This window comes from Delphinapterus leucas, chromosome 12 (genome assembly GCF_059928025.1).
Source record: "Delphinapterus leucas isolate spDelLeu-1000000601 "Yukka" chromosome 12, BTC_Dleu_Yukka2, whole genome shotgun sequence".
Classification (NCBI taxonomy): domain Eukaryota; kingdom Metazoa; phylum Chordata; class Mammalia; order Artiodactyla; family Monodontidae; genus Delphinapterus; species Delphinapterus leucas.
Window position 1 is genome coordinate 24,196,654 of NC_143140.1, and position 23,619 is coordinate 24,220,272.

The 23,619-nt window shown below is 37.9% G+C and overlaps 1 protein-coding gene across 12 annotated transcripts in view; it reads left to right on the forward strand.

Moving 5' to 3' along the window:
* DOP1A (DOP1 leucine zipper like protein A) overlaps nucleotides 1-23,619 on the forward strand; it is a 126,618-nt gene that overhangs the window by 53,317 nt on the left and 49,682 nt on the right. For 11 of the 12 annotated variants that reach the window (XM_022590297.3, XM_089921782.1, XM_089921787.1 and 8 more), the window contains 6 exons: nucleotides 222-341; nucleotides 2,079-2,193; nucleotides 2,907-3,140; nucleotides 17,994-18,615; nucleotides 19,228-19,502; nucleotides 20,599-20,751. In XM_022590297.3, the coding sequence (XP_022446005.2) occupies nucleotides 222-341; nucleotides 2,079-2,193; nucleotides 2,907-3,140; nucleotides 17,994-18,615; nucleotides 19,228-19,502; nucleotides 20,599-20,751 (1,519 nt within the window). Of the gene's footprint in view, nucleotides 1-221; nucleotides 342-2,078; nucleotides 2,194-2,565; nucleotides 2,596-2,906; nucleotides 3,141-17,993; nucleotides 18,616-19,227; nucleotides 19,503-20,598; nucleotides 20,752-23,619 lie in introns of all 12 variants that reach the window. The other variant, XM_022590298.3, reaches the window with a different exon arrangement.

The following is a 23,619-nucleotide window of genomic DNA, read 5'->3' on the forward strand; positions in this document are numbered from 1 at the left end:
TGATCATACATTTGAGTTATGGAAACTCAAATTTGGAAAAATAACTACACATAAAGTGATAAAGTGACAGTAGATAAAAATTATTTGTTGCAATATTCTCACTAGCAAGTTTTCTAGCAAATACTTAGGAATATATACTCCCCTAATAACATTCCACTCACATTTAAATTTGAAAAAGTAGATGTTATATTTATCAGTTTTTGTTTTTTCTTTTTTTTTAGTAAATTAAGGGAAAATAAGAAAACAGCAGAACTGATTAAAACTGCCAACCTTCTCTTTAACTCCTTTGAGCCTTATTATATGTGGGATTATGTTGCACGTTGGTTTGAAGAATGTTGTAGGTACGTTAAACTCTTTTATTCATTTTCATTTAATAGCATTCAAAGCCAGTCTTTGTTATTTTTTTTAAGTTCTTGAGTTTAATGAAAAGAATGTTCTTTTATACATTTTACTACTACTACTGACAACTATCATTTAATGGCCATAATCTGTCTCTACCATGTCACTCTAGAATACAGAATCATTGATCATATAATCTTAGATTTGAAAAGGAATTTAGAGATGAGTTATTCAATCACCAGCATAGATGAAAGATTTTCCCTCTCCAATCTATAGTAATCCAGTTTTTCTTTGTTGCAGAGAAAGTAGCAAATTTGTGGCTGGTGCCTCAGCACACTTTCCCAAAATGCTTCCCACTTTGAATAACAAAAAAGTCCTCGGTCACTTTTATGTTTTTAAAAACATAGAACCAGCCCATATTATCATCCACTCCTTAGGTTGTAAAGCTTAAAAAATGCTCAGAAAACCCAGTAATACTAGTGAACCTGGGTAGAATTTCTGTCTGGATTCTAGACCAAATTCTCTCAGCAGCCGATTAACCTCTCAAGGCCTTGGGAGCATAGAGTCAACAAGTAAGCATTTATGATCTCGGGATTAGAAGTCTTTTATAAATATAAAATTAATCCCTTTAACGATTTAGAAAGTTGCTTGCTTACTCATTGAACAGCTACTGCGCACCCAGTGGAAAGGCACTATGCTAGACATATAGACAGTGCCTGTCTTCAAAGAGCTCACAGCAGGAACAAGTAAGACATGCTCATGCATATTCCTAGTACTGTATTAAACTAAAGGTTACGGGTGCCTTAAGAGAGAGATTAAGATGTGGTAGGAATGTAGAGGAATTGTGGGTGTCTTTTCACCACCTGGCCCTGGCCCAGGTTTCTACTTTGTTTTCACATTCACAAACATACACATATACCCTTCTCTAGCTAACCTGGACTATTCCTTGAACAACATTAACTGAGCCTTCAGTGATGCTGCTGAGCTTTCACTCATGTTATTTTTTTGAAAACATTCTTCTCCCTAGCCCATCTGGTAAGGTCCTATAAAGAGGTCACCCCCTTTCAGAAGCCTTCTATGACTCCCTCAAATCTCCCATCAGAATCAACTTCTCCTACCCTATCACATTGTTACGTTATTTGTCTATAGGCTTATGTATCTTGCTGGCTAGGGACTGTAGCATATTCTTACTTTGTGTCTTCAGAGTGTAGGGCAGTGTATGGGCAGATAGGATTAATGTGATTTAATGTGCATATTTGTTGGAGGAATAATCTCTACTACTTGTATCAGAAGAGGCTTCTTAGAGGAGGTACCATTTGAAGGATGGCTGCATTCTGGATGTGAGAGAATGAGGCTGGGAGAGGGTGCCTATCCAGGGGGACAGGTTGGTATGAACAAAGGCCCTGAGGTTAGAAATCAAGCAGCAAATAGTCCATTTTAACTAGGAGATGAGATCTGTAGTGGGAGAAATAGGAAATAAGTCCCAAATAGAACCATCCAGAACACTTGGAAGTTCAGGATGGGTGTCATAGGGAGAGGTTCAGCCTAGGAATCTTGCTTTGGGAATTTTCCATGGAGAGATACAGTAGTGTCCTAGGGGAAAGGGAACATACTTCATCACAAGAAGTTAACCGTGTGCATCCCAGTGTTGATATGACTCATTTAAAGAACAATGATATCATCACATGTATTCACATCACTTGATAGGATACTTGATAAAGTGAATTTTGTCCTTTTAGGAGGACACTGCATGCCAGACTTCAGAGTGGGCCTGGAGATGTTAACGACTCATCTGAGTTACAGCTGACCAATTTCTGCTTACTGGTGGATTTTTTGTTGGATATAGTTTCTTTGGTAAGATCACCCTGGTGAAAAAATATTGAGGAAATGTAATAACATAGTTCAAATATTTCATTTTGGAAATAGACCTCATCTTCAAATAAATATCATTTTTTAAATTAAATTGATTTTCCCCCTTTTGGTATAGCATTTTAAATAAAATTTTTGAAGTGTTTTGTCCTCTGACATACATTATATGTAATACATATACAATTCTTATATAATACATGGAATGTGTTTCATAATTGCATGTTATTGAAGTCTTACATGTTTAGTATATAATAGTCTAATGCTGCATTTGTATTCATTAATGATTCTATTAAATGAAGACTGTTGGAAATCTTTTCCCCTTTTCTCTCCTCAATTCTTTGCTTTCTCATTTTGAAGCCTACTAGAAGTATGAGGGTGCTGTGTCAGGTATGACATTCAGCCTGTTTTGTTTTTAACTGATTGTATTCACTTTTGTTATGTTATAGTTTCAGTAATGTAACAGATAAAACTGGGGTTCTTTTATAGTACATGCTTCGAAGTACTTAAATTGAGAATTTGGGAATAGAAATTTTATGTCATTAATAATAAATGACCATACAATGTTAATTAAGAGCATGGTACATATAAAATGAGTAAAATTATTTCTTTTTCTTATATATTAATAAATTAAAAATTAAATAACATAACTTTGGAGTTATACACTGTATAAACTTTTGTCACTTGGCTTTTATTTTCAGGAGACTTATATTGAAATCCAGACAGAACACTTGCCCCAGTTGCTGCTCAGGATGATATCTGCCCTGACAAGCCACCTCCAGACATTGCACTTGACTGAACTCACAGATTCTCTCAGGCTCTGCTCAAAGATCCTTAGCAAGGTTCAACCTCCTCTGTTATCTGCCAGCACTGGAGGTGTGTTGCAGTTTCCAAATGGGCAGAACAACTCAGTCAAGGAGTGGGAAGACAAAAAGGTAACGTTTTGCTGTTATTTTTGGTACTAGACCAATTATATTTCTTCAAGGCAGAACAGTTTCTAACTAACATCACTTTACACATATTCATTTAAATATTCGTCAGTCTTTCCTAGTTCCCAGTGTTGTGGCAGTAGACCGTCTTGTAGGCTTTTTTTTGGCTCTAGTGCAATTTAACTGTCTATATCCACACTTTGCAAAAGAAATATAACACAAGCAACATACATAATTTAAAATTTTCTGGTAGCTACAGTAAAAAAAAAAACAAAATAGAACAGGTGAAAATAATTTTAATTGTATTTTACTTGGCCCATTAGAGCTAATATATTACCATTTCAACATGTAATCAATATAAAACTGATGTAACATAAAAAAATACTAGTCAGATATTTTACACTCTTTTTTGTACTGTCTTCAAAATTCCACTGTGTATTTTATACTTACAGCACATTCAAATACTAAATTTTTATTAGAAGTACTTGATCTATACTTAATTTCATAAAATTTACATTTAAAAAATTAAATTCTCATACCCAGGTTGTTCAAAACATACTTAAAAGTTTTCTCAGAACTAAATTAAGGATCACTTTTAAAATTTTAATTAAAATTAATTGCATTAAAAAATTTAGTTTCTTTGTCAGATCAGCCACATTTCAAGAGCTCAGTAGCCACATGTTGCTAGTAACTATCCTGTTAAACAGCAGGTTTATAATCCAAACTTTATTGGTCCTTTTCATAGGTATACACTAAGTTTTTGACATGTTCTCCTTGAAATCCAGAATCTTTTTGCTCTCCTCAGTCTTCCAGATTCTTAATGCTTACTTTATGATGTTGAATAGAATTGTAACACAGTGGACCCTTGAGCAACACAGGTCTGAACTGAGTGGGTCCACTTATATGTGGATTTTTTTTTTCCAATAAATATATTGGAAAATTTTTTGGAGATTTGTGACTCTCTTTTGGAGATTTGAGAGAACTCTCAGACAAACCGCACAGCCTAGAAAAATCACAAAAATTAAGAAAAAGTTAGGTGTGTCATGAATGGATAAAATATACATAGATATACATATAACATACAAAATATGTTTTAATATATTATTTATGTTATCAGTAAGGCTTCCAGACAACAGTAAGCTTTTAGAAGTTAAGTTTTGGTGATATCAAAAGTTACATGTGGATTTTTGACTGTATAGGGGTTTGGTACCTCTAACCCCTTCATTGCTCAGAGTCAACTATAATTTTAATGTCTGGCACTAGTGACATATTTAACTACCTATGAAATGGGTGTGGAAAAATCATCAGTTTAAAAGCTTTCAGGTTTATAATATTACATATACTTTTTAGTAAATAGTAATGAAAACATTCACAGAATCATGTAATTCCATTGAATTTAGGGTACAGGGGCACTATGTCAAAAACAAGATTTAAAAATTTCTAGCATATAAGGTCATTACCTAAATCCTGTGGTTGTATAGTTGCCCTTACTTTTTTTTCAGTTGCTTTTTAATTTTGTCAGCCAGGCAAAATACATTATCAGGATGATCTCATACAGCCTTTTCCATCAAGTCTTAACCCTAGAACTTCTTTCTTGGACCTTCTAAATATATTGCCTTTCACGTATGAAATGAACATTACCCTCAAACAATTTAAATATATCCCAGGATTATCCCACATAAACTAAAACCAGTTTGTCTTATTTTCCTTCCTACCTGCTTATTATTTATATGTGAGAGATATTGATTCTGTTGTTGGACAGTTCATTTTGTTGTGCTGTTTTTCCTTAATTTATGCCTCTAGGATCTTAGGAATAAAACTAAAATAGATATTAGGTGTTATTGGTTTGGTTTTTATTTGAATGAGATTAGTGAAAGTAGGGGAGGGACCTTAGCAGTCTCTCAATAACATATTCAAATATGTGAATATTTACTATGTAGAAAACATCTGGAGGCACTTTATCGGTGGTTACAGGTAAAGTAAATGGGAACACCCATTCATATTAAATGAAAGAATTAAATAATACACTTTTTTAATATAATCGTTGATTAACCTTAGATATGCTTCCCCGGCCTCACCCTTTGGTCTTCCTGCCTGTTCCCAGGGTTTCTCTGTTCTTTTCTATTTTTTACTGAAGCACAATGGTATTATCTTCACTGAGATGTCTAATATTGATCATATTTGAAAGCTGAGAGTATTTTCAGTATTCCTTTTTTTGAAATTGTAATTGAAGGAATGATTCTTTTAAAAATTATAAATCTTAATTTTTTCTCCATGCACTTAGTACATTTTTGTAAAATCAGTGTATTGCATCTCTATACCCAAATGTAATTCCTTTCTATTTTCAGAAAGATATTTTACTATAAAATAATCTGAACTATAGTTACATAATATAGACCATACAACTGTTATAAATGTATGCAGGTGTAACTGAATTTATAGCATGAATTCTATTAATGTAATATCATCCATTGTTTTCTAATCCTTATATGAGAAAGACTGATACAGAAATAATAATAAGCTAATGACAATTTTACCATTTAAATAAGACTTTTTTTTTTAAATGTATTAATTTCAAAGGAGAAAAATCGACAAGTTCAGTTCTGTTGCCTCTAAACTTTGGCATTCTAATGTGAAAAGTTCTCATGCTGTTACAGAGACAGTGATCTACTATGATGAAAGGAGGATGAAGTTTAGAATCATCTAATCTGAGCTCTTCTACCTACTAAGTTTATTTGCTGTGACCTTGGGCGAGTTTTGTTTTGAACTTCCCTGAGCCTCAGTTTTCTTACCTTTGAAATAGAGAAAACAACCTCTCTTTGTTCAGCACCCACTCTACGTATCCAGCAGTGAACTAGGCACACCTAGGTGAACTTTGCCCTTCCTGGCCCTTTCTTTCTGCCTGGGAGACATATATTAAACAAATAATTGCATATTTAATTATAGTTGTGATAAATGTATGAAGGAAAGAATGGAGTGATAGGAATGTGGGAAAGGGGTGATCAGACCTAGATTGGGGGCCACGAAAGGCTTTCTTGAGGACGGATTGTTTGAGTGAAGCTCTAGAGGAATCCGGGCGGGTGAGGTAGGAAGAAGAGAGCCCTTGACAGAGGAAGGAGCATTTGCACAGACTCTAGGCAAAAAGGAGCGCTGTGCAGACAGGGAGGGGACATGCTGCTGCTGAGGTAGGCAGGGGCGAAGTCTTACAGAGCCTTTCACTGTACTAAGGCTTTTATTCTTTATCTTCAGAGCAATGGGAAGACACCGAAGGGAGAGAAGCAAGTGACATAATCAGATTTGTGTATTTGAAAAATTAGTCCGAGGGAGGGGATATGGGGATATAAGTATACGTTTAGCTGATTCACTTTGTTATACAGCAGAAACTAACACAACAGCGTAAAGCAATTATACTACAATAACGATGTTAAAAAAAAAAAAAAGAAAAGAAAAATTACTCTGGCTGCAGTGTGGAGTATGGATCTGAGAAACAGAAATGGATGTGGGGAGACCTGTAGTAGTGCAGATGAGAGGTGGTGGTAACATGTGCTTACAAGATGGGGGAGTAAAGACAGAAATGGACGGATCAGCCACGTATTGAGGAGGAAAAATCAATAAGCTGTAGTAATGCATTGGTAGGGTAATGAGTGATCACTAACATTTATTGAAGGTTTACTAAGTGGCAGGTTCTACACTGTCTTACTTAATCCTCATTGCAACTGTAAAATGTGGGAATTTGCCATCTCAATTACATAGATTAGGAGGTTTGGAGAGGTTCAGTAACTTGCCAGGGTTCGGAGAGGTTCAGTGACTTGCCAAGCGGGAAAGTGGCAGCCTCTTAGCTGACTCGTGGCCAGCACTCTTGACCACTGTACTGGAATGGATGTAAGGAAAGTGTGCAGGAGAGGTGGAGAAGGTACCAAGAATCGCCCCTAGATTCCTGCCTTCCTGTTTTGATGAAGGGTGGTGTCATTCACTGAGGCAGAGAGCACCGGGTGAGGCCCAGCTTTGCAGCACCAGAGCACTTAGTGTGTATATCTTCAGTGATCTTCCATGAGATCACTTTGTAGTGATCTTCTTCAAGTTCAAATTATGCTCTGGCACAATCACCTAAGGAGTCTGTGGTATGTATAGCTTTTGTTTACTTAAACTAAGCCAGAAAATATGCTTGATGATTGTACTCATCCTATCTTATAGAGAGGGAACAGTTAATCATTATTATTAATAATGATGAAGTTATTCTACTTCAGTAGCTGGTTCAGTTTTTGTTTATACTGTAATTGTCTCTTCTCCTCTAGATTATAAACAGTTCCTTTTGTTCCAAATATCTAATGTGGGAAATAATGTCGGTTCAGTAACTGCTTGTTGAAAGAATGTAAGCTTAATAGCAAACACTTAAATAGTACTTCACATATTTCAGACAGAAATTTCACTTCATACGGTCCCAAATAGAAGACTTATTAGATTTTATTTCTAGTTTTTGTTTTAACATCTTTATTGGAGTGTCATTGTTTTACAATGGTGTGTTAGTTTCTGCTGTATAACAGAGTGAATCAGCTATACATATACATATATCCCCATTTCTCCTCCTCTTGTGTCTCCCTACCACCCTCCCTATCCCACCCTTCTAGGTAGTCACAAAGCACCGAGCTGATCTCCCTGTGCCTTGCGGCTGCTTCCCACTAGCTATCTGTTTTACATTTGGTAGTGTATATACGTCAGTGCCACTCTCTCACTTCGTCCCAGCTTACCCTTCCCCCTCCCCTTGTCCTCAAGTCCATTCTCTACGTCTGTGTCTTTATTCCTGTCCTGCCCCTAGGTTCTTCAGAACCAGTTTTGTTTTTTTTTAGATTCCATATATATGTGTTAGCATACGGTATTTGTTTTTCTCTTTCTGACTTACTTCACTCTGTATGACAGACTCTAGGTCCATCCACCTCACTACAAATAACTCAATTTCATTTCCTCTTATGGCTGAGTAACAGTCCGTTGTATAAATGTGCCACATCTTCTTTAACTATTCATCTGTCAATGGCCACTTAGGTTGCTTCCATGTCCTGGCTATTGTAAATAGAGCTGCAATGAACATTGTGGTACATGACTCTTTTTGAATTATGATTCTCTCAGAGTGCATGTCCAGTAATGGGACTGCTGGGTCATATGGTAGTTCTATTTTTAGTTTTTTAAGGAACCTCTATACTGTTCTCCATAGTGGCTGTATCAATTTACACTCCCACCAACAGTGTAAGAGGGTTCCCTTTTCTCCACACCCTCTGCGGCATTTATTGTTTGTAGATTTTTTTTTTTTAAACATCTTTATTGGGGTATAATTGTTTTACAATGGTGTGTTAGTTTCTGCTTTATAACAAAGTGAATCAGTTATACATATACATATGTTCCCATATGTCTTCCCTCTTGCGTCTCCCTCCCTCCCACTCTCCCTATCCCACCCCTCCAGGCTGTCACAAAGCACCGAGCTAATATCCCTGTGCCTTGCGGCTGCTTCCCCCTAGCTATCTACCTTACTACGTTTGTTAGTGTGTATATGTCCATGACTCTCTCTCGCCCTGTCAAAGCTCACCCCTCCCCCTCCCCATATCCTCAAGTCCGTTCTCCAGTAGGTCTGCGTCTTTATTCCTGTCTTACCCCTAGGTTCTTCATGACATTTTTTTCCCCCTTAAATTCCATATATATGTGTTAGCATACGGTATTTGTCTTTTTCTTTCTGACTTACTTCACTCAGTATGACAGACTCTAGGTCTATCCATCTCATTACAAATAGCTCAATTTCATTTCTTTTTAAGGCTGAGTAATATTCCATTGTATATATGTGCCACATTTTCTTTATCCATTCATCCGATGATGGGCGCTTAGGTTGTTTCCATCTCCGGGCTATTGTAAATAGAGCTGCAATGAACATTTTGGTACATGACTCTTTTTGAATTTTGGTTTTCTCAGGGTATATGCCCAGTAGTGGGATTGCTGGGTCATATGGTAATTCTATTTGTAGTTTTTTAAGGAACCTCCATACTTTTCTCCATAGTGGCTGAACCAATTCACATTCCCACCAGCAGTGCAAGAGTGTTCCCTTTTCTCCACACCCTCTCCAGCATTTATTGTTTCTAGATTTTTTGATGATGGCCATTCTGACTGGTGTGAGATGATATCTCATTGTAGTTTTGATTTGCATTTCTCTAATGATTAATGATGTTGAGCATTCTTTCACGTGTTGGCATTCTGTATATCTTCTTTGGAGAAATGTCTATTTAGGTCTTCTGCCCATTTTTGGATTGGGTTGTTTGTTTTTTGGTTATTGAGCTGCATGAGCTGCTTGTAAATTTTGGAGATTAATCCTTTGTCATTTGCTTCATTTGCAAATATTTTCTCCCATTCTGAGGGTTGTCTTTTGGTCTTGATTATGGTTTCCTTTGCTGTGCAAAAGCTTTGAAGTTTCATTAGGTCCCATTTGTTCATTTTTGTTTTTATTTCCATTACTCTAGGAGGTGGGTCAGAAAGGATCCCGCTGTGATTTATGTCATAGAGTGTTCTGCCTATGTTTTCCTCCAAGAGTTTTATAGTTTCTGGCCTTACATTTAGGTCTTTAATCCATTTTGAGCTTATTTTTGTGTATGGTGTTAGGGAGTGATCTAATTTCATACTTTTACATGTACCTGTCCAGTTTTCCCAGCACCATTTATTGAAGAGGCTGTCCTTTCTCCACTGTACATTCCTGCCACCTTTATCAAAGATAAGGTGTCCATATGTGCGTGGGTTTATCTCTGGGCTTTCTATCCTGTTCCATTGATCTATCTTTCTGTTTTTATGCCAGTACCATACTGTCTTGATTACTGTAGCTTTGTAGTATAGTCTGAAGTCAGGGAGCCTGTTTCCTCCAGCTCCTTTTCTTGTTCTCAAGATTGCTTTGGCTATTCGGGGTCTTTTGTGTTTCCATACAAATTGCGAAATTTTTTGTTCTAGTTCTGTGAAAAATGCCAGTGGTAGTTTGATAGGGATTGCATTGAATCTGTAGATTGCTTTGGGTAGTAGAGTCATTTTCACAATGTTGATTCTTCCCATCCAAGAACATGGTATATCTCTCCATCTATTTGTATCATCTTTAATTTCTTTCATCAGTGTCTTATAATTTTCTGCATACAGGTCTTTCGTCTCCTTAGGTAGGTTTATTCCTAGATATTTTATTCTTTTTGTTGCAATGGTAAATGGGAGTGTTTTCTTGATTTCACTTTCAGATTTTTCATCATTAGTATATAGGAATGCCAGAGATTTCTGTGCATTAACTTTGTATCCTGCTACTTTACCAAATTCATTGATTAGCTCTAGTAGTTTTCTGGTAGTATCTTTAGGATTCTCTATGTGTAGTATCATGTCATCTGCAAACAGTGACAGCTTTACTTCTTCTTTTCCGATTTGGATTCCTTTTATTTCCTTTTCTTCTCTGATTGCTGTGGCTTATTGTTTGTAGATTTTTTGATGAAGGCTATTCTGACTGGTGTGAGGTGATACCTCATTGTAGTTTTCATTTGCATTTCTCTAATGATTAACGATGTTGAGCATCCTTTCATGTGTTTGTTGACAGTCTGTATATCTTCTTTGGAGAAATGTCTCTTTAGGTCTTCTGCCCATTTTTGGATTGGGTTGTTTGTTTTTTTGATACTGAGCTGCATGAGCTGCTTGTACGTTTTGGAGATTAATCCTTTGTCCTTTGATTCGTTTTGCACGTATTTTCTACCTCTACCATTCTGAGGGTTGTCTTTTCATCTTGTTTATGGTTTCCTTTGCTTTGCAAAAGCTTTTAAGTTTCATTAGGTCCCATTTGTTTATTTTTATTTCCATTACTCTAGGAGGTGGGTCAAAAAGGATCTTGCTGTGATTTATGTCATAGAATGTTCTGCCTATGTTTTCCTCTAAGACTTTTATAGTGTCTGGCCTTACATTTAGGTCTTTAATCCATTTTGAGTTTATTTTTGTGTATGGTGCTAGGGAGTGTTCTAATTTCATTCTTTTACATGTAGCTGTCCAGTTTTTCCAGCACCGCTTATTGAAGAGGCTATCTTTTCTCCATTGTATATTCTTGTCTCCTTTATTAAAGATAAGGTGACCATATGTGCGCGTGTTTACCTTTGCGCTTTCTATCCTGTTCCATTGATCTATATTTCTCTTTTTGTGCCAGTAGTATATTGTCTTGATTGTTATAGCTTCGTAGTATAGTCTGAAGTCCAGGAGCCTGATTCGTCCAGCTCTGTTTTTCTTTCTCAAGGTTGCTTTGGCTATTCAGGGTCTTTTGTGTTTACATACAAATTGTGAAATTTTTTGTTCTAGTTATGTGAAAAATGACATTGGTAGTTTGATAGGGATTGCATTGAATCTGTAGATTGCTTTGGGTAGTAGAGTGATCTTCACAATGTTGATTCTTCCAATCTAAGAACATGGTATGTCTCTCCATCTATTTGCATCATCTGTAATTTCTTTCATCAGTGTCTTATAATTTTCTGCATACAAGTCTTTTGTCTCCTTAGGTAGGTTTATTCATATATATTTTATTCTTTTTGTTGCAGTGGTAAATGGGAGTGTTTTCTTAATTTCACTTTCAGGTTTTTCATCATTAGTGTATAGGAATGCAAGATATTTCTGTGCATTAATTTTGTATCCTGCTACTCTACCAAATTCATTGATTAGCTCTAGTAGTTTTCTGGTAGCATCTTTAGGATTCTTTATGTATAGTATCATGTCATCTGCAAACAGTGACAGCTTTACTTCTTCGTTTCCAATTTGGGTTCCTTTTATTTCTTTTTCTTCTCTGCTATGGCTAAAACTTCCAAAACTATGTTGAATAATAGTGGTGAGAGTGGGCAACCTTGTCTTGCTCCTAATCTTAGTGGAAATGGTTTCAGTTTTTCACCATTGAGAACAGTGTTGGCTGTGGGTTTGTCATATATGGCCTTTATTATGTTGAGGTAAGTTCCCTCTGTGCCTGTTTTCTGGAGGTTTTTTATCATAAATGGGTGTTGCATTTTGTCAAAAGCTTTTTCTGCATCTGTTGAGATTATCATATGGTTTTTATCCTTCATTTTGTTAATATGGTGTATCACGTTGATTGATTTGTGTATATTGAAGAATCCTTGCATTCCTGGGATAAACCCCACTTGATCATGGTGTATGATCCTTTTAATATGCTGTTGCCTTCTGGTTGTTAGTATTTTGTTGGATTTTTGCATCTATGTTCATCAGTGATATTGGCCTGTAGTTTTCTTTCTTTGTGACATCTTTGTCTGGTTTTGCTATCAGGGTGATGGTGGCCTCATAGAATGAGTTTGGGAGTGTTCCGTTCTCTGCTATATTTTGGAAGAGTTTGAGAAGGATAGGTGTTAGCTCTTCTGTAAATGTTTGATAGAATTTGCCTGTGAAGTCATCTGGTCCTGGGCTTTTGTTTGCTGGAAGATTTTTTTTTTTTTTTTGCAGTACGCGGGCCTCTCATGGTTGTGGCCTCTCCCGTTGCGGAGCACAGGCTCCGGACGCACAGGCTCAGTGGCCATTGCTCACGGGCCCAGCCGCTCCGCGGCATGTGGGATCTTCCCGGACCAGGGCACGAACCCGTGTCCCCTGCATCGGCAGGCGGACTCTCAACCACTGCGCCACCAGGGGAGCCCTGCTGGAAGATTTTTAATCACTGTCTCAATTTCAGTGCTTATGATTGGTCTGTTTATATTTTTTATTTCTTCCTGGTTCAGCCTCGGAAGGTTGTGCTTTTCTAAGAATTTGTCCATTTCTTCCAGTTGTCCGTTTTATTGGCATATAGTTGCTTGTGGTAATCTCTCATGATCCTTTGTATTTTTGCAGTGTCAGTTGTTACTTCTTTACTTCTCCTTTTTCATTTCTAATTCTGTTGATTTGAGTCTTCTCCCTTTTTTTTTGATGCATCTGGCTAATGGTTTATCAATTTTGTTTATCTTCTCAAAGAACCAACTTACAGTTTTATTGATCTTTGCTATTCTTTCCTTCATTTCTTTTTCATTTATTTATGATATGATCTTTATGATTTCTTTCCTTCTGCTAACTTTGGGGGTTTTTTGTTCTTTTTTCTCTAATTGCTTTAGGTGTAAGTTTAGGTTATTTATTTGAGATGTTTCTTGTTTCTTAGGGTAGGATTGTATTGCTATAAACTTCCCTCTTAGAACTGCTTTTGCCACATCCCATAGGTTTTGGGTCATAGTGTTTTCATTGTCATTTGTTTCTAGGTATTTTTTGTTTTCCTCTTTGATTTCTTCAGTGATCTCTTGGTTATTTAGTAGCACAATGTTTAGCCTCCATGTGTTTGTACTTCTTACAGATTTTTTCTGTAATTGATATGTATTCTCATATCGTTGTGGTCAGAAAAGATACTTGATACGATTTCAACTTTCTTATATTTACCAAGGCTTGATTCGTGACCCAGGATATGCTCTATCCTGGAGAATGTTCCATGAGCACTTGAGAAGAAATTGTATTCTGTTGTTTTTGAATGGAATGTCCTATAAATATCAATTAAGTCCATCTTGTTTAATGCATCATTTAAAGCTTGTGTTTCCTTATTTATTTTCATTTTGGATGATCTGTCCATTGGTGAAAGTGGGGTGTTAAAGTCCCCTACTGTGCATGTGTTACTGTCGATTTCCCCTTTTATGGCTGTTAGCATTTGCCTTATGTATTGAGGTGCTTCTATGTTGGGTGCATAAATATTTACAATTGTTATATCTTCTTCTTGGATCGATCCCTTGATCATTATGTAGTGTCCTTCTTTGTCTCTTCTAATAGTCTTTATTTTAAAGTCTATTTTGTCTGATATGGGAATTGCTACTCCAGCTTTCTTTTGATTTCCATTTGCATGGAATATCTTTTTCCATCCCCTCATTTTCAGTCTGTATGTGTCCCTAGGTCTGAAGTGGGTCTCTTGTAGACAGCATATATACGGGTCTTGTTTTTGTATCCATTCAGCCAGTCTATGTCTTTTAGTTGGAGCATTTTATCCATTTACATTTAAGATAATTATCGATATGTATGTTCCTATTACCATTTTCTTATTTGTTTTGGGTTTGTTATTGTAGGTCTTTTCCTATTCTTTGGTTTCCTGCCTAGAGGAGTTCCTTTAGCATTTGTTGTAAAGCTGGTTTGGTGGTGCTGAATTCTCTTTGCTTTTGCTTGTCTGTAAAGGTTTTAATATCTCCATCGAATCTGAATGGGATCCTTGCTGGGTAGAGTAATCTTGGTTGTAGGTTTTTCCCTTCCATCACTTTAAATATGTTGTGTCCCTCCCTTCTGGCTTGCAGAGTTTCTGCTGAAAGATCAGCTGTTAACCTTATGGGGATTCCCTTCTGTGTTATTTGTTGCTTTTCCCTTGCTGCTTTTAATATTTTTTCTTTGTATTTAATTTTTGATAGTTTGATTAATATGTGTCTTGGTGTGTTTCTCCTTGGATTTATCCTGTACGGGACTCTCTGCACTTCTTGGACTTGGTTGACTATTTCCTTTCCCATATTAGGGAAGTTTTCACCTATAATCTCTTCAAATATTTTCTCAGTCCCTTTCTTTTTCTCTTCTTCAGAGACCCCTATAATTCGAATGTTGGTGTGTTTAATGTTGTGCCAGGGGTCTCTGAGACTGTCCTCAATTCTTTTCATTCTTTTTTCTTTATTCTGCTCTGCTGTAGTTGTTTCCACTATTGTATCTGCCAGGTCACTTATCCATTCTTATGCTTCAGTTATTCTGCTATTGATTCCTTGTAGAGAATTTTTAATTTCATTTATTATGTTATTCATCATTGTTAGTTTGCTGTTTAGTTCTTCTAGGTCCTTGTTCAACACTTCTAGTATTTTCTCCATTCTATTTCCAAGATTTAGGATCATCTTTACTATCATTACTCTGAATTCTTTTTCAGGTAGACTGCCTATTTCCTCTTCATTTGTTCAGTCTGGTGGGTTTTTACCTTGCTCCTTCATCTGCTGTGTATTTCTCTGTCTTCTTATTTTGCTTCACTTACTGTGTTTGGGGTCTCCTTTTCACAGGCTGCAGGTTCATAGTTCCCGTTTTTTTGGTATCTACCCCCAGTGGGTAGGGTTGTTTCTGTGGGTTGCGTAGGCTTCCTGATGGAGGGGACTGGTGCCTGTGTTCTGGTGGATGAGGCTGGGTCTTGTCTTTCTGGTGGGCAGGACCATGTCCGGCGGTGTGTTTTGGGGTGTCTGTGGACTTAGTATGATTTTAGGCAGCCTCTCTGCTAATGGGTGGGGTTGGTTTCCTGTCTTGCTAGTTGTTTGGCTTAGGGTGTCCATCACTGGAGCTTGCTGGTCATTGTGTGGAGCTGGGTCGTAGCGTTGAGATGGAAATCTCTGGGAGAGCTTTCGCTGTTTAATATTATGTGGGACTGGGAGGTCTCTGGTGGACCAGCATCCTGAACTCAGCTCTCCCACCTCAGAGGCTCAGGCCTGACCCTCGGACGGAGCGCTAAGACTCTGTCAGCCACTCGGCTCAGAAGCAAAGTGAGAAAGAAAAGAAAGAAAGAAATAATAAAATAAAGTTATTAAAGTAAAAAAATTTTTAATAAATATATTAAAAAGTAATAAAAAAAAGGAAAAGAGACGAGAGCAACCAAACCAAAAAACAAATCTAACAATGATAACAAGTGCTAAGAACTATACTAAAAAAACAAACAAAAAAATACGGACAGACAGAACCCTAGGACAAATGGTAAAGGCAAATCTGTACAGACAAAATCACGTAAAGAAGCATACACATACACACAAACAAAAAGAGAAAAAATATATATACATTAAAAAAAGGAAGAGAGCAACCAAATCAATAAACAAATCTACCAATGATAATAAACTCTAAACACTAAAATAAAATAAACATAAAACTGGAAACAAATTAGATGCAGAAAGCCAAACCCCAAGTCTACAGTTGCTCCCAAAGTCCACCTCCTCAGTTTGGGATGATTTGTTGTCTATTCAGGTATTCCAGAGATGCAGGTACATCAAGTTGATTGTGGAGGTTTAATTCGCTGCTCCTGAGGCTGCCTGGACAGATTTCCCTTTCTCTTCTTTGTTCGCATAGCTCCCGGGGTTCAGCTTTGGATTTGGCTCCATCTGCATGTAGGTCGCCGGAGGGCGCCTGTTCTTCGCTCAGACAGGACGGGGTTAAAGGACCTGCTGCTTCGGGGGCTCTGGCTCACTCAGGCCGGGGGGAGGGAGGGGCACGGATGCGGGGCGAGCCTGCGGCGGCAGAGGCCAACACGACGTTGCACCAGCCTGAGGCGCGCTGTGTGTTCTCCCGGGGAAGTTGTCCCTGGATCCCAGGACCCTGGCAGTGGTGGGCTGCACAGGCTCCCGGAAGGGGCGGTGTGGACAGTGACCTGTGCTCGCACACAGGCTTCTTGGTGGCTGCAGCAGCAGCCTTAGCGTCTCATGCCCGTCTTGGGGTCCGCGCTGATAGCTGCAGCTCGCGCCGCCCTTCTCTGGAGCTCATTTAGATGGTGCTCTGAATCCCCTCTCCTCGCGCACCCCGAAACAATGGTTTGTTGCCTCTTGGGCAGGTCCAGACTTTTTCCCGGAGTCCCTCCTGGCTAGCTGTGGTGCACTAACCCCCTTCAGGCTGTGTTCAGGCAGCCAACCCCAGTCCTCTCCCTGGGATCCGACCTCCGAAGCCCGAGCCTCAGCTTCCAGCCCCCGCCCACCCCGGCCGGTGAGCAGACAAGCCTCTCGGGCTGGTGAGTGCCGATCGGCACTGATCCTCTGTGCGGGAATCTCTTCCCTTTGCCCTCTGCACCCCTGTGGCTGCGATCTCCTCCGTGGCTCCGAAGCTTCCCCCTCTGCCACCCGCAGTCGCCACCCGCAGTCTCCACCCGCAAAGGGGCTTCCTAATGTGTGGAAACCTTTCCTCCTTCACAGCTCCCTCCCAGAGGTGCAGGTCCCGTCCCTATTCTTTCGTCTCTGTTTATTCTTTCTTTTGCCCTACCCAGGTACGTGGGGGGTTTCTTGCCTTTTGGGAGGTCTGAGGTCTCCTGCCAGCGTTCAGTAGGTGTTCTGTAGGAGTTGTTCCACATGTAGATGTATTTCTGATGCATTTGTGGGGAGGAAGGTTATCTCCATGTCTTCTCTGCCATTTTGAAGGTCACCCTATTTCTAGTTTTTAAAATGTCATTTTTTTTAACCTTACATGTCTCATTCCATGCATTGTTTAGACATTAGGAAAGTGATTTCATGAAGTAGATTGAATAAATTATTAGTAGTTTGAAAACAAGGATGTAGATCCTAGAGAGTTTTACATATATGTATTTTGTCCTCAAGAACCTAAGCTTAAGTTATGCATATAGCAAATAATAAATATTTATTGAATAGCTTTATATTAATATATTAATTAGAACCGTATCAGTATTTCCTATTAGCATAGATATGTGAATCAATTGTAGAAACTCTTTTTTTAAGATTCAACCAAATATATAGATTAGGGCTTCCCTGGTGGCGCAGTGGTTGAGAGTCCGCCTGCTGATGCAGGCGATGCGGGCTCATGCCCTGGTCCGGGAAGATCCCACATGCCGCGGAGTGGCTGGGCCCGTGAGCCATGGTCACTGAGCCTGTGCGTCCAGAGCCTGTGCTCCGCAACGGGAGAGGCCACAACAGTGAGAGGCCCACATACCGCAAAAAAAAAAACCATATATATATATAGATAGATAGATAAAGTTGTGAAACGTGAATTAGGTTGTGAATAAGTCAAATCTAAAGCTGACTTCTTTCAAAATGTGACTTTTTAATTTTAATTTCTAATATAATACATTTAGTTACTCAGCCTTCTGCTCTTTTTACACTCTACCAGGTATTATCAGTTTCTCTTGAAAATCCTACTGAAGTGTTTGAAGATGGAGAAAATCCACCAAGTAGTCGCTCCTCAGAGAGTGGATTCACTGAGTTCATACAATATCAAGCAGACCGAACTGATGACATTGACAGAGAACTGAGTGAGGGACCGGAGGCAGTTGCCATCCCAATTGGTAGCACATCATCTGAAACAGAAACGGCCTCCACTGTGGGATCTGAAGAAACTATCATCCAGCCCCCTTCCATAGTCACTCAGGGGACAGCACCCCAAAGTGGGAAGACAGCGCAAAAAACTGCAATGCAGTGCTGCTTGGAGTATGTCCAACAGTTTCTCACCAGACTTATCAACCTCTACATCATTCAGAGTAACTCTTTCTCTCAGGCTTTGGCTACAGAGCATCAAGGGGATCTGAGTCGAGAGCTAGGAGAGACTTCGGACTGGGACAGGGATTCCCATGGTGGTGTAAAAGAGAGAAACATAAGTAAACAAAAAACTTCAAAAGAATACCTTTCTGCCTTCCTTGCTGCCTGTCAGCTCTTCCTGGAGTGCTCAAGCTTCCCAGTTTACATTGCTGAGGGGAACCATACCTCAGAGTTATGTTCTGAAAAATCAGAGACTGGTAAGGTCATCTCTGTTTTATTTATTTAAAAATATTTTTTATGGCATGCTTTCCCCTCCCCCTTTATTTTAAGGAACACTCAGATATTAAAACTGGGATTTCTTTTAGCCTCTTAATTTTTAAAACTTTTATTTTAATTTGTAGATTTTTTTTCATTGAAATACTGTCATTATGGGGAGATTGATATGTTGGAAAATTTCCTGATTTCCTTTATTATGACTAGCATCATAGGTGATTACCTTTATTTAAATTTTTATTTTTTATATATATATACACACACACACAGACATACACACACACATACATAGTACACACACATAGTACAGTGAGTACTACATAATGTTAATTGATTACTAAACTTTTTTTAGGACAGAAAATAGCTTGTATGACTTGCATAAGAAAAATACATATTAAAAAATTTTTATGAAATTCCTGTTGCTGCTTTATTTTATTGAAGCTCTAGTCTAAGTGAGAAACCATGGTTTTGTTCACCGAGCAAGGCCTAAAGTTATTTGGTAGAAGTGCTTTGTGTTTTGAAATTAACTTGGAAGATAGACTGTGCGTGAAAGGTTCAGTGTGATGGACCGTGTTGGCTTCCGGCTTTCGTTTCAGACTGGGAGCACGTGCAGCCTCCACTGTGGCTCCAGACACTGATGACCGCTTGCAGCCAAGCAAGTGATTGCAGTGTGCAGAGCGCTGCGATTTCACTAGTGATGGATCTGGTAGGATTGACTCAGTCGGTGGCCATGGTCACTGGGGAAAACATCAACAGTGTGGAGCCTGCACAACCCTTAAGTCCAAACCAGGGAAGAGTAGCTGTGGTTATTAGACCTCCCCTCACTCCGGGCAATCTGAGATACATAGCTGAGAAGACTGAATTTTTCAAGGTGAGCTCTAAGAAATACATTCATGACTAAGATGATACTTGAGCTAATTTGCATAGCAGAGATTTTAAAGAAGGTAATCAGGCTTAATTAAACACCTCTTAATATCATACCATATAGGAAAAGACACCACACTTGATCAGTGCTGCTTGGCCGGTCTTCTCCCCAGTTTTGTGAGGAGAAAAAAGATAAGGATGAGGGGAGTATTAGGGTAAAGAGAAAAGTTCATTTATACAGTAAAATGTATTTCCAGATAAAGTGGTTGTGACACTTTTGCTTTTCGTAGAGTGCAACCTCAGCTCTCCAAAACACCCAGAAAAAGTTTTCTGACTCTGAATTGTCTGATGATCATTTGTGATGTATGATGTTATTCAAAAAAAATGCAGTCTTTGATCTCTGTCACAACAGTACATATGATATCCTCTACATAGAAAGAACAGCAAGTATATTTGACTTAAGCAGGTAGACTATTTATATATAAAAATTTTTTTTAATTTTAATGTAATTTCAAGTTATTGTGCCCCTCCAGATAGTTCCTCCTGCTAGGTTAGAGTTGGGTTCTACAATGTTGTGGTGAACCCTGATGACTTGCATTTTTATTAATGCTGTCATGGATCATCAAGTGCTGTGTTAACACATGTAGCACTGAAATACATACAACCTATTTTGTACGTTTTAAGTAGTTTGCATATTTGGACTATGAATTATATTTCACTTTGCAGCGTATAACTGTAAACATTAAAGCGCCTTCAGTGTGGGATTTATATCCTCTTAAAGATAACATATTCTAGCATCACTTTACTAAACATCTCTAAAATAGTGAAATGGGGTCTCATCTGGACCCTGTAACAAGTGATTACATATCTGCTGTTTAAGGTAAATATAATTAAAGAACTATCATAAGAGGTTCTAAAAGCCTGGACCAGAAAGTGAACAGATGGAAAGCTACACTTTTAAATCTCATTCCAGTGGCATAATGAGTATTAAGACCTTCTAGGTCTGGCAGTCAGAGGCTTGTTTGTACCTAATAGGAAATGTCTGTTAAATAAGTTTCCATTTGCAATTTTGTAACTGTGACTTTTACATCTTTTTTTTATAGCATGTAGCTTTAACATTGTGGAACCAGATGGGAGATGGGACACCTCAGCACCACCAGAAGAGTGTAGAACTGTTTTATCAATTACATAACTTGGTTCCTTCTTCTAGCATCTGTGAGGATGTTATAAGTCAGCAGTTGACCCATAAAGATAAGGTAAATTCTTCTCTTCTTATCCTGTGCCCACCCTACCTCCTGCTCGTATTATACTAAAAGGTAAATTAAGGAAATTCTAGGAAAATTATTTCATCTAGTATCTGAATAAGAGATAATATGAATTCATTCAGTGATCATCAAATCTTTAAAATACATGTGTTCTATTCTTTTTAGAGGAAAGTTCTTTACATAAGCATCAGTAATATGAAAAAATCAAGGAACCCAAAATCAAATGCTGGGTTTATTTCTTGGTTCAGGATACCACCTGTGGGGAGTGATGATTAAAGTTGGTGGTGGTCCAAGTTCTTGGGTTGTTTAAAGATGTATTCGGTGGCCTCAGTTATGAAACTGGTGGATACATTAACTAATATATGTGAAATGACATTTATAAGCTATAGAGTGTTAGTATGTGAGATTATATTATTTGCCTTATAATAAACATCCAAAATAAGGATTTTGTATCCAAATGTGTATGAAGTGTGATACATACGTCAGTTAGAGTAAAGATGGCTGAGTCATGACTGGGCCTGAGAAGAAGCTAGAACGATCATTCTGATTGACCTGTTCAGGGTAACTTAATGAAGTTTGTGGTCTTCCTGTATCTGCTCTCTAACATTAATTTTAAGAAGATTTTATTGAACAGCTTTTAGAAGTGGATTGCCCTCATTTTGAAAAGTTCTCAATGCTAGTGAGATTGAATGGGTTATGTTCAAAAAACATTGTGTAGAGTAAATGCAGCATTTGGCAGGGGGACCTGGCAAATGAAGGAGTAAATGAGAGGACTGAAAAGCTTATTCCAAGAAAACTGTTAAAATTCTAATTTTACTTCAACACATTCTTTCAGAATTGTTCAGAAAATTTTAAATAGAGCCTTGTATTTCAGTGCAGTAATTTGCTTTACATTAAGTGTAAATCTAGGACAAATTATACACCTGTTTACTTGTATAACATTTCATTTTAAAGAAATACTAAGCTCTGAATAAAGATATTATATATCCATGGAAAAAACAATCTGTTATTACTTACTTTTATTTACATGTTTCTGTTGGTTGATGTACAAACACAGGCCCACAGAAAAAGCAGGCGCTCCTCTAACCTATCACAAACAGTTTAGACAGTCGCAATCCCGATTTCAGGGGTCTTTTACTTGAAGGATTCCACAAATGCTGGAGGAAGACTATAAAATTTTTGGAATATTACAATTTCTTTTTCTCTGTTTTTTTAAAAATTTTATTTTTTTTTATACAGCAGGTTCTTATGAGTTATCCATTTTATACACATCAGTGTATACATGTCAATCCCAATCTCCCAATTCACCCCACCACCACCACCCCCCACCACTTTCCCCCTTGGTGTCCATACGTTTGTTCTCTACATCTGTGTCTCTCTTTCTGCCCTGCAAACCGGTTCATCTATACCATTTTTCTAGATTCCACATATATGCGTTAATATATGATATTTGTTTTTCTCTTTCTGACTGACTTCACTCTGTATAACAGTCTCTAGGTCCATCCACATCTCTACAAATGACCCACTTTCGTTCCTTTTCATGGCTAAGTAATATTCCATTGTATATATGTACCACATCTTCTTTATCCATTCATCTGTCGATGGGCATTTAGGTTGCTTCCATGACCTGGCTATTGTAAATAGTGCTGCAGTGAACACTGGGGTGCATGTGTCTTTTTTTTTTTTTGCATGTGTCTTTTTGAATTATGATTTTCTCAGGGTATATGTCCAGTAGTGGGATTGCTGGGTCATATGGTAATTCTATTTTTAGTTTTTTAAGGAACCTCCATACTGTTCTCCATAGTGGCTGTATCAGTTTACATTCCCACCAACAGTGCAAGAGGGTTCCCTTTTCTCCACACCCTCTCCAGCATTTGTTGTTTGTAGATTTTCTGATGATGCCCATTCTAACCGGTGTGAGGTGATACCTCATTGTAGTTTTGATTTGCATTTCTCTAATGATTAGTGATGTTGAGCAGCTTTTCATGTGCTTCTTGGCCATCTGTATGTCTTCTTTGGAAAGATGTCCATTTAGGTCTTCTGCCCATTTTTGGATGGGGTTGTTTGTTTTTTTGATATTGAGCTGCATGAGCTGTTTATATATTTTGGAGATTAATCCTTTGTCCGTTAGTTCATTTGAAAATATTTTTTCCCATTCTGAGGGTTGTCTTTTCATCTTGTTTATAGTTTCCTTTGCTTTGCTGTGCAAAAGCTTTTAAGTTTCATTAGGTCCCATTTGTTTATTTTTTTTTATTATTTCCATTACCCTAGGAGGTGGGTCAAAAAAGATCTTGCTGTGAATTATGTCATAGAGGGTTCTTCCTGTGTTTTCCTCTAAGAGTTTTAAAGTGTCTGGTCTTACATTTAGGTCTTTAATCCATTTTGAGTTTATTTTTGTGTATAGTGTTACGGAGTGTTCTAATTTCATTCTTTTACATGTACCTGTCCAGTTTTCCCAGCACCACTTATTGAAGAGGCTGTCTTTTCTCCATTGTATATCCTTGCCTCCTTTCTCATAGATTAGTTGACCATAGGTGTGTGGGTTTATCTCTGGGCTTTCTATCCTGTTCCATTGATCTATATTTCTGTTTTTGTGCCAGTACCATATTGTCTTGATGACTGTAGCTTTGTAGTATAGTCTGAAGTCAGGGAGCCTGATTCCTCCAGCTCCATTTTTTTCCCCTCAAGATTGCTTTGGCTATTTGGGGTCTTTTGTGTCTCCATGCAAATTTTAAGATTTTTTGTTCTAGTTCCGTAAAAAATGCCATTGGTAATTTGGTAAGGATTACATTGAATCTGTAGATGGCTTTGGGTAGTATAGTCATTTTCACAATATTGATTCTTTCAATCCAAGAACAA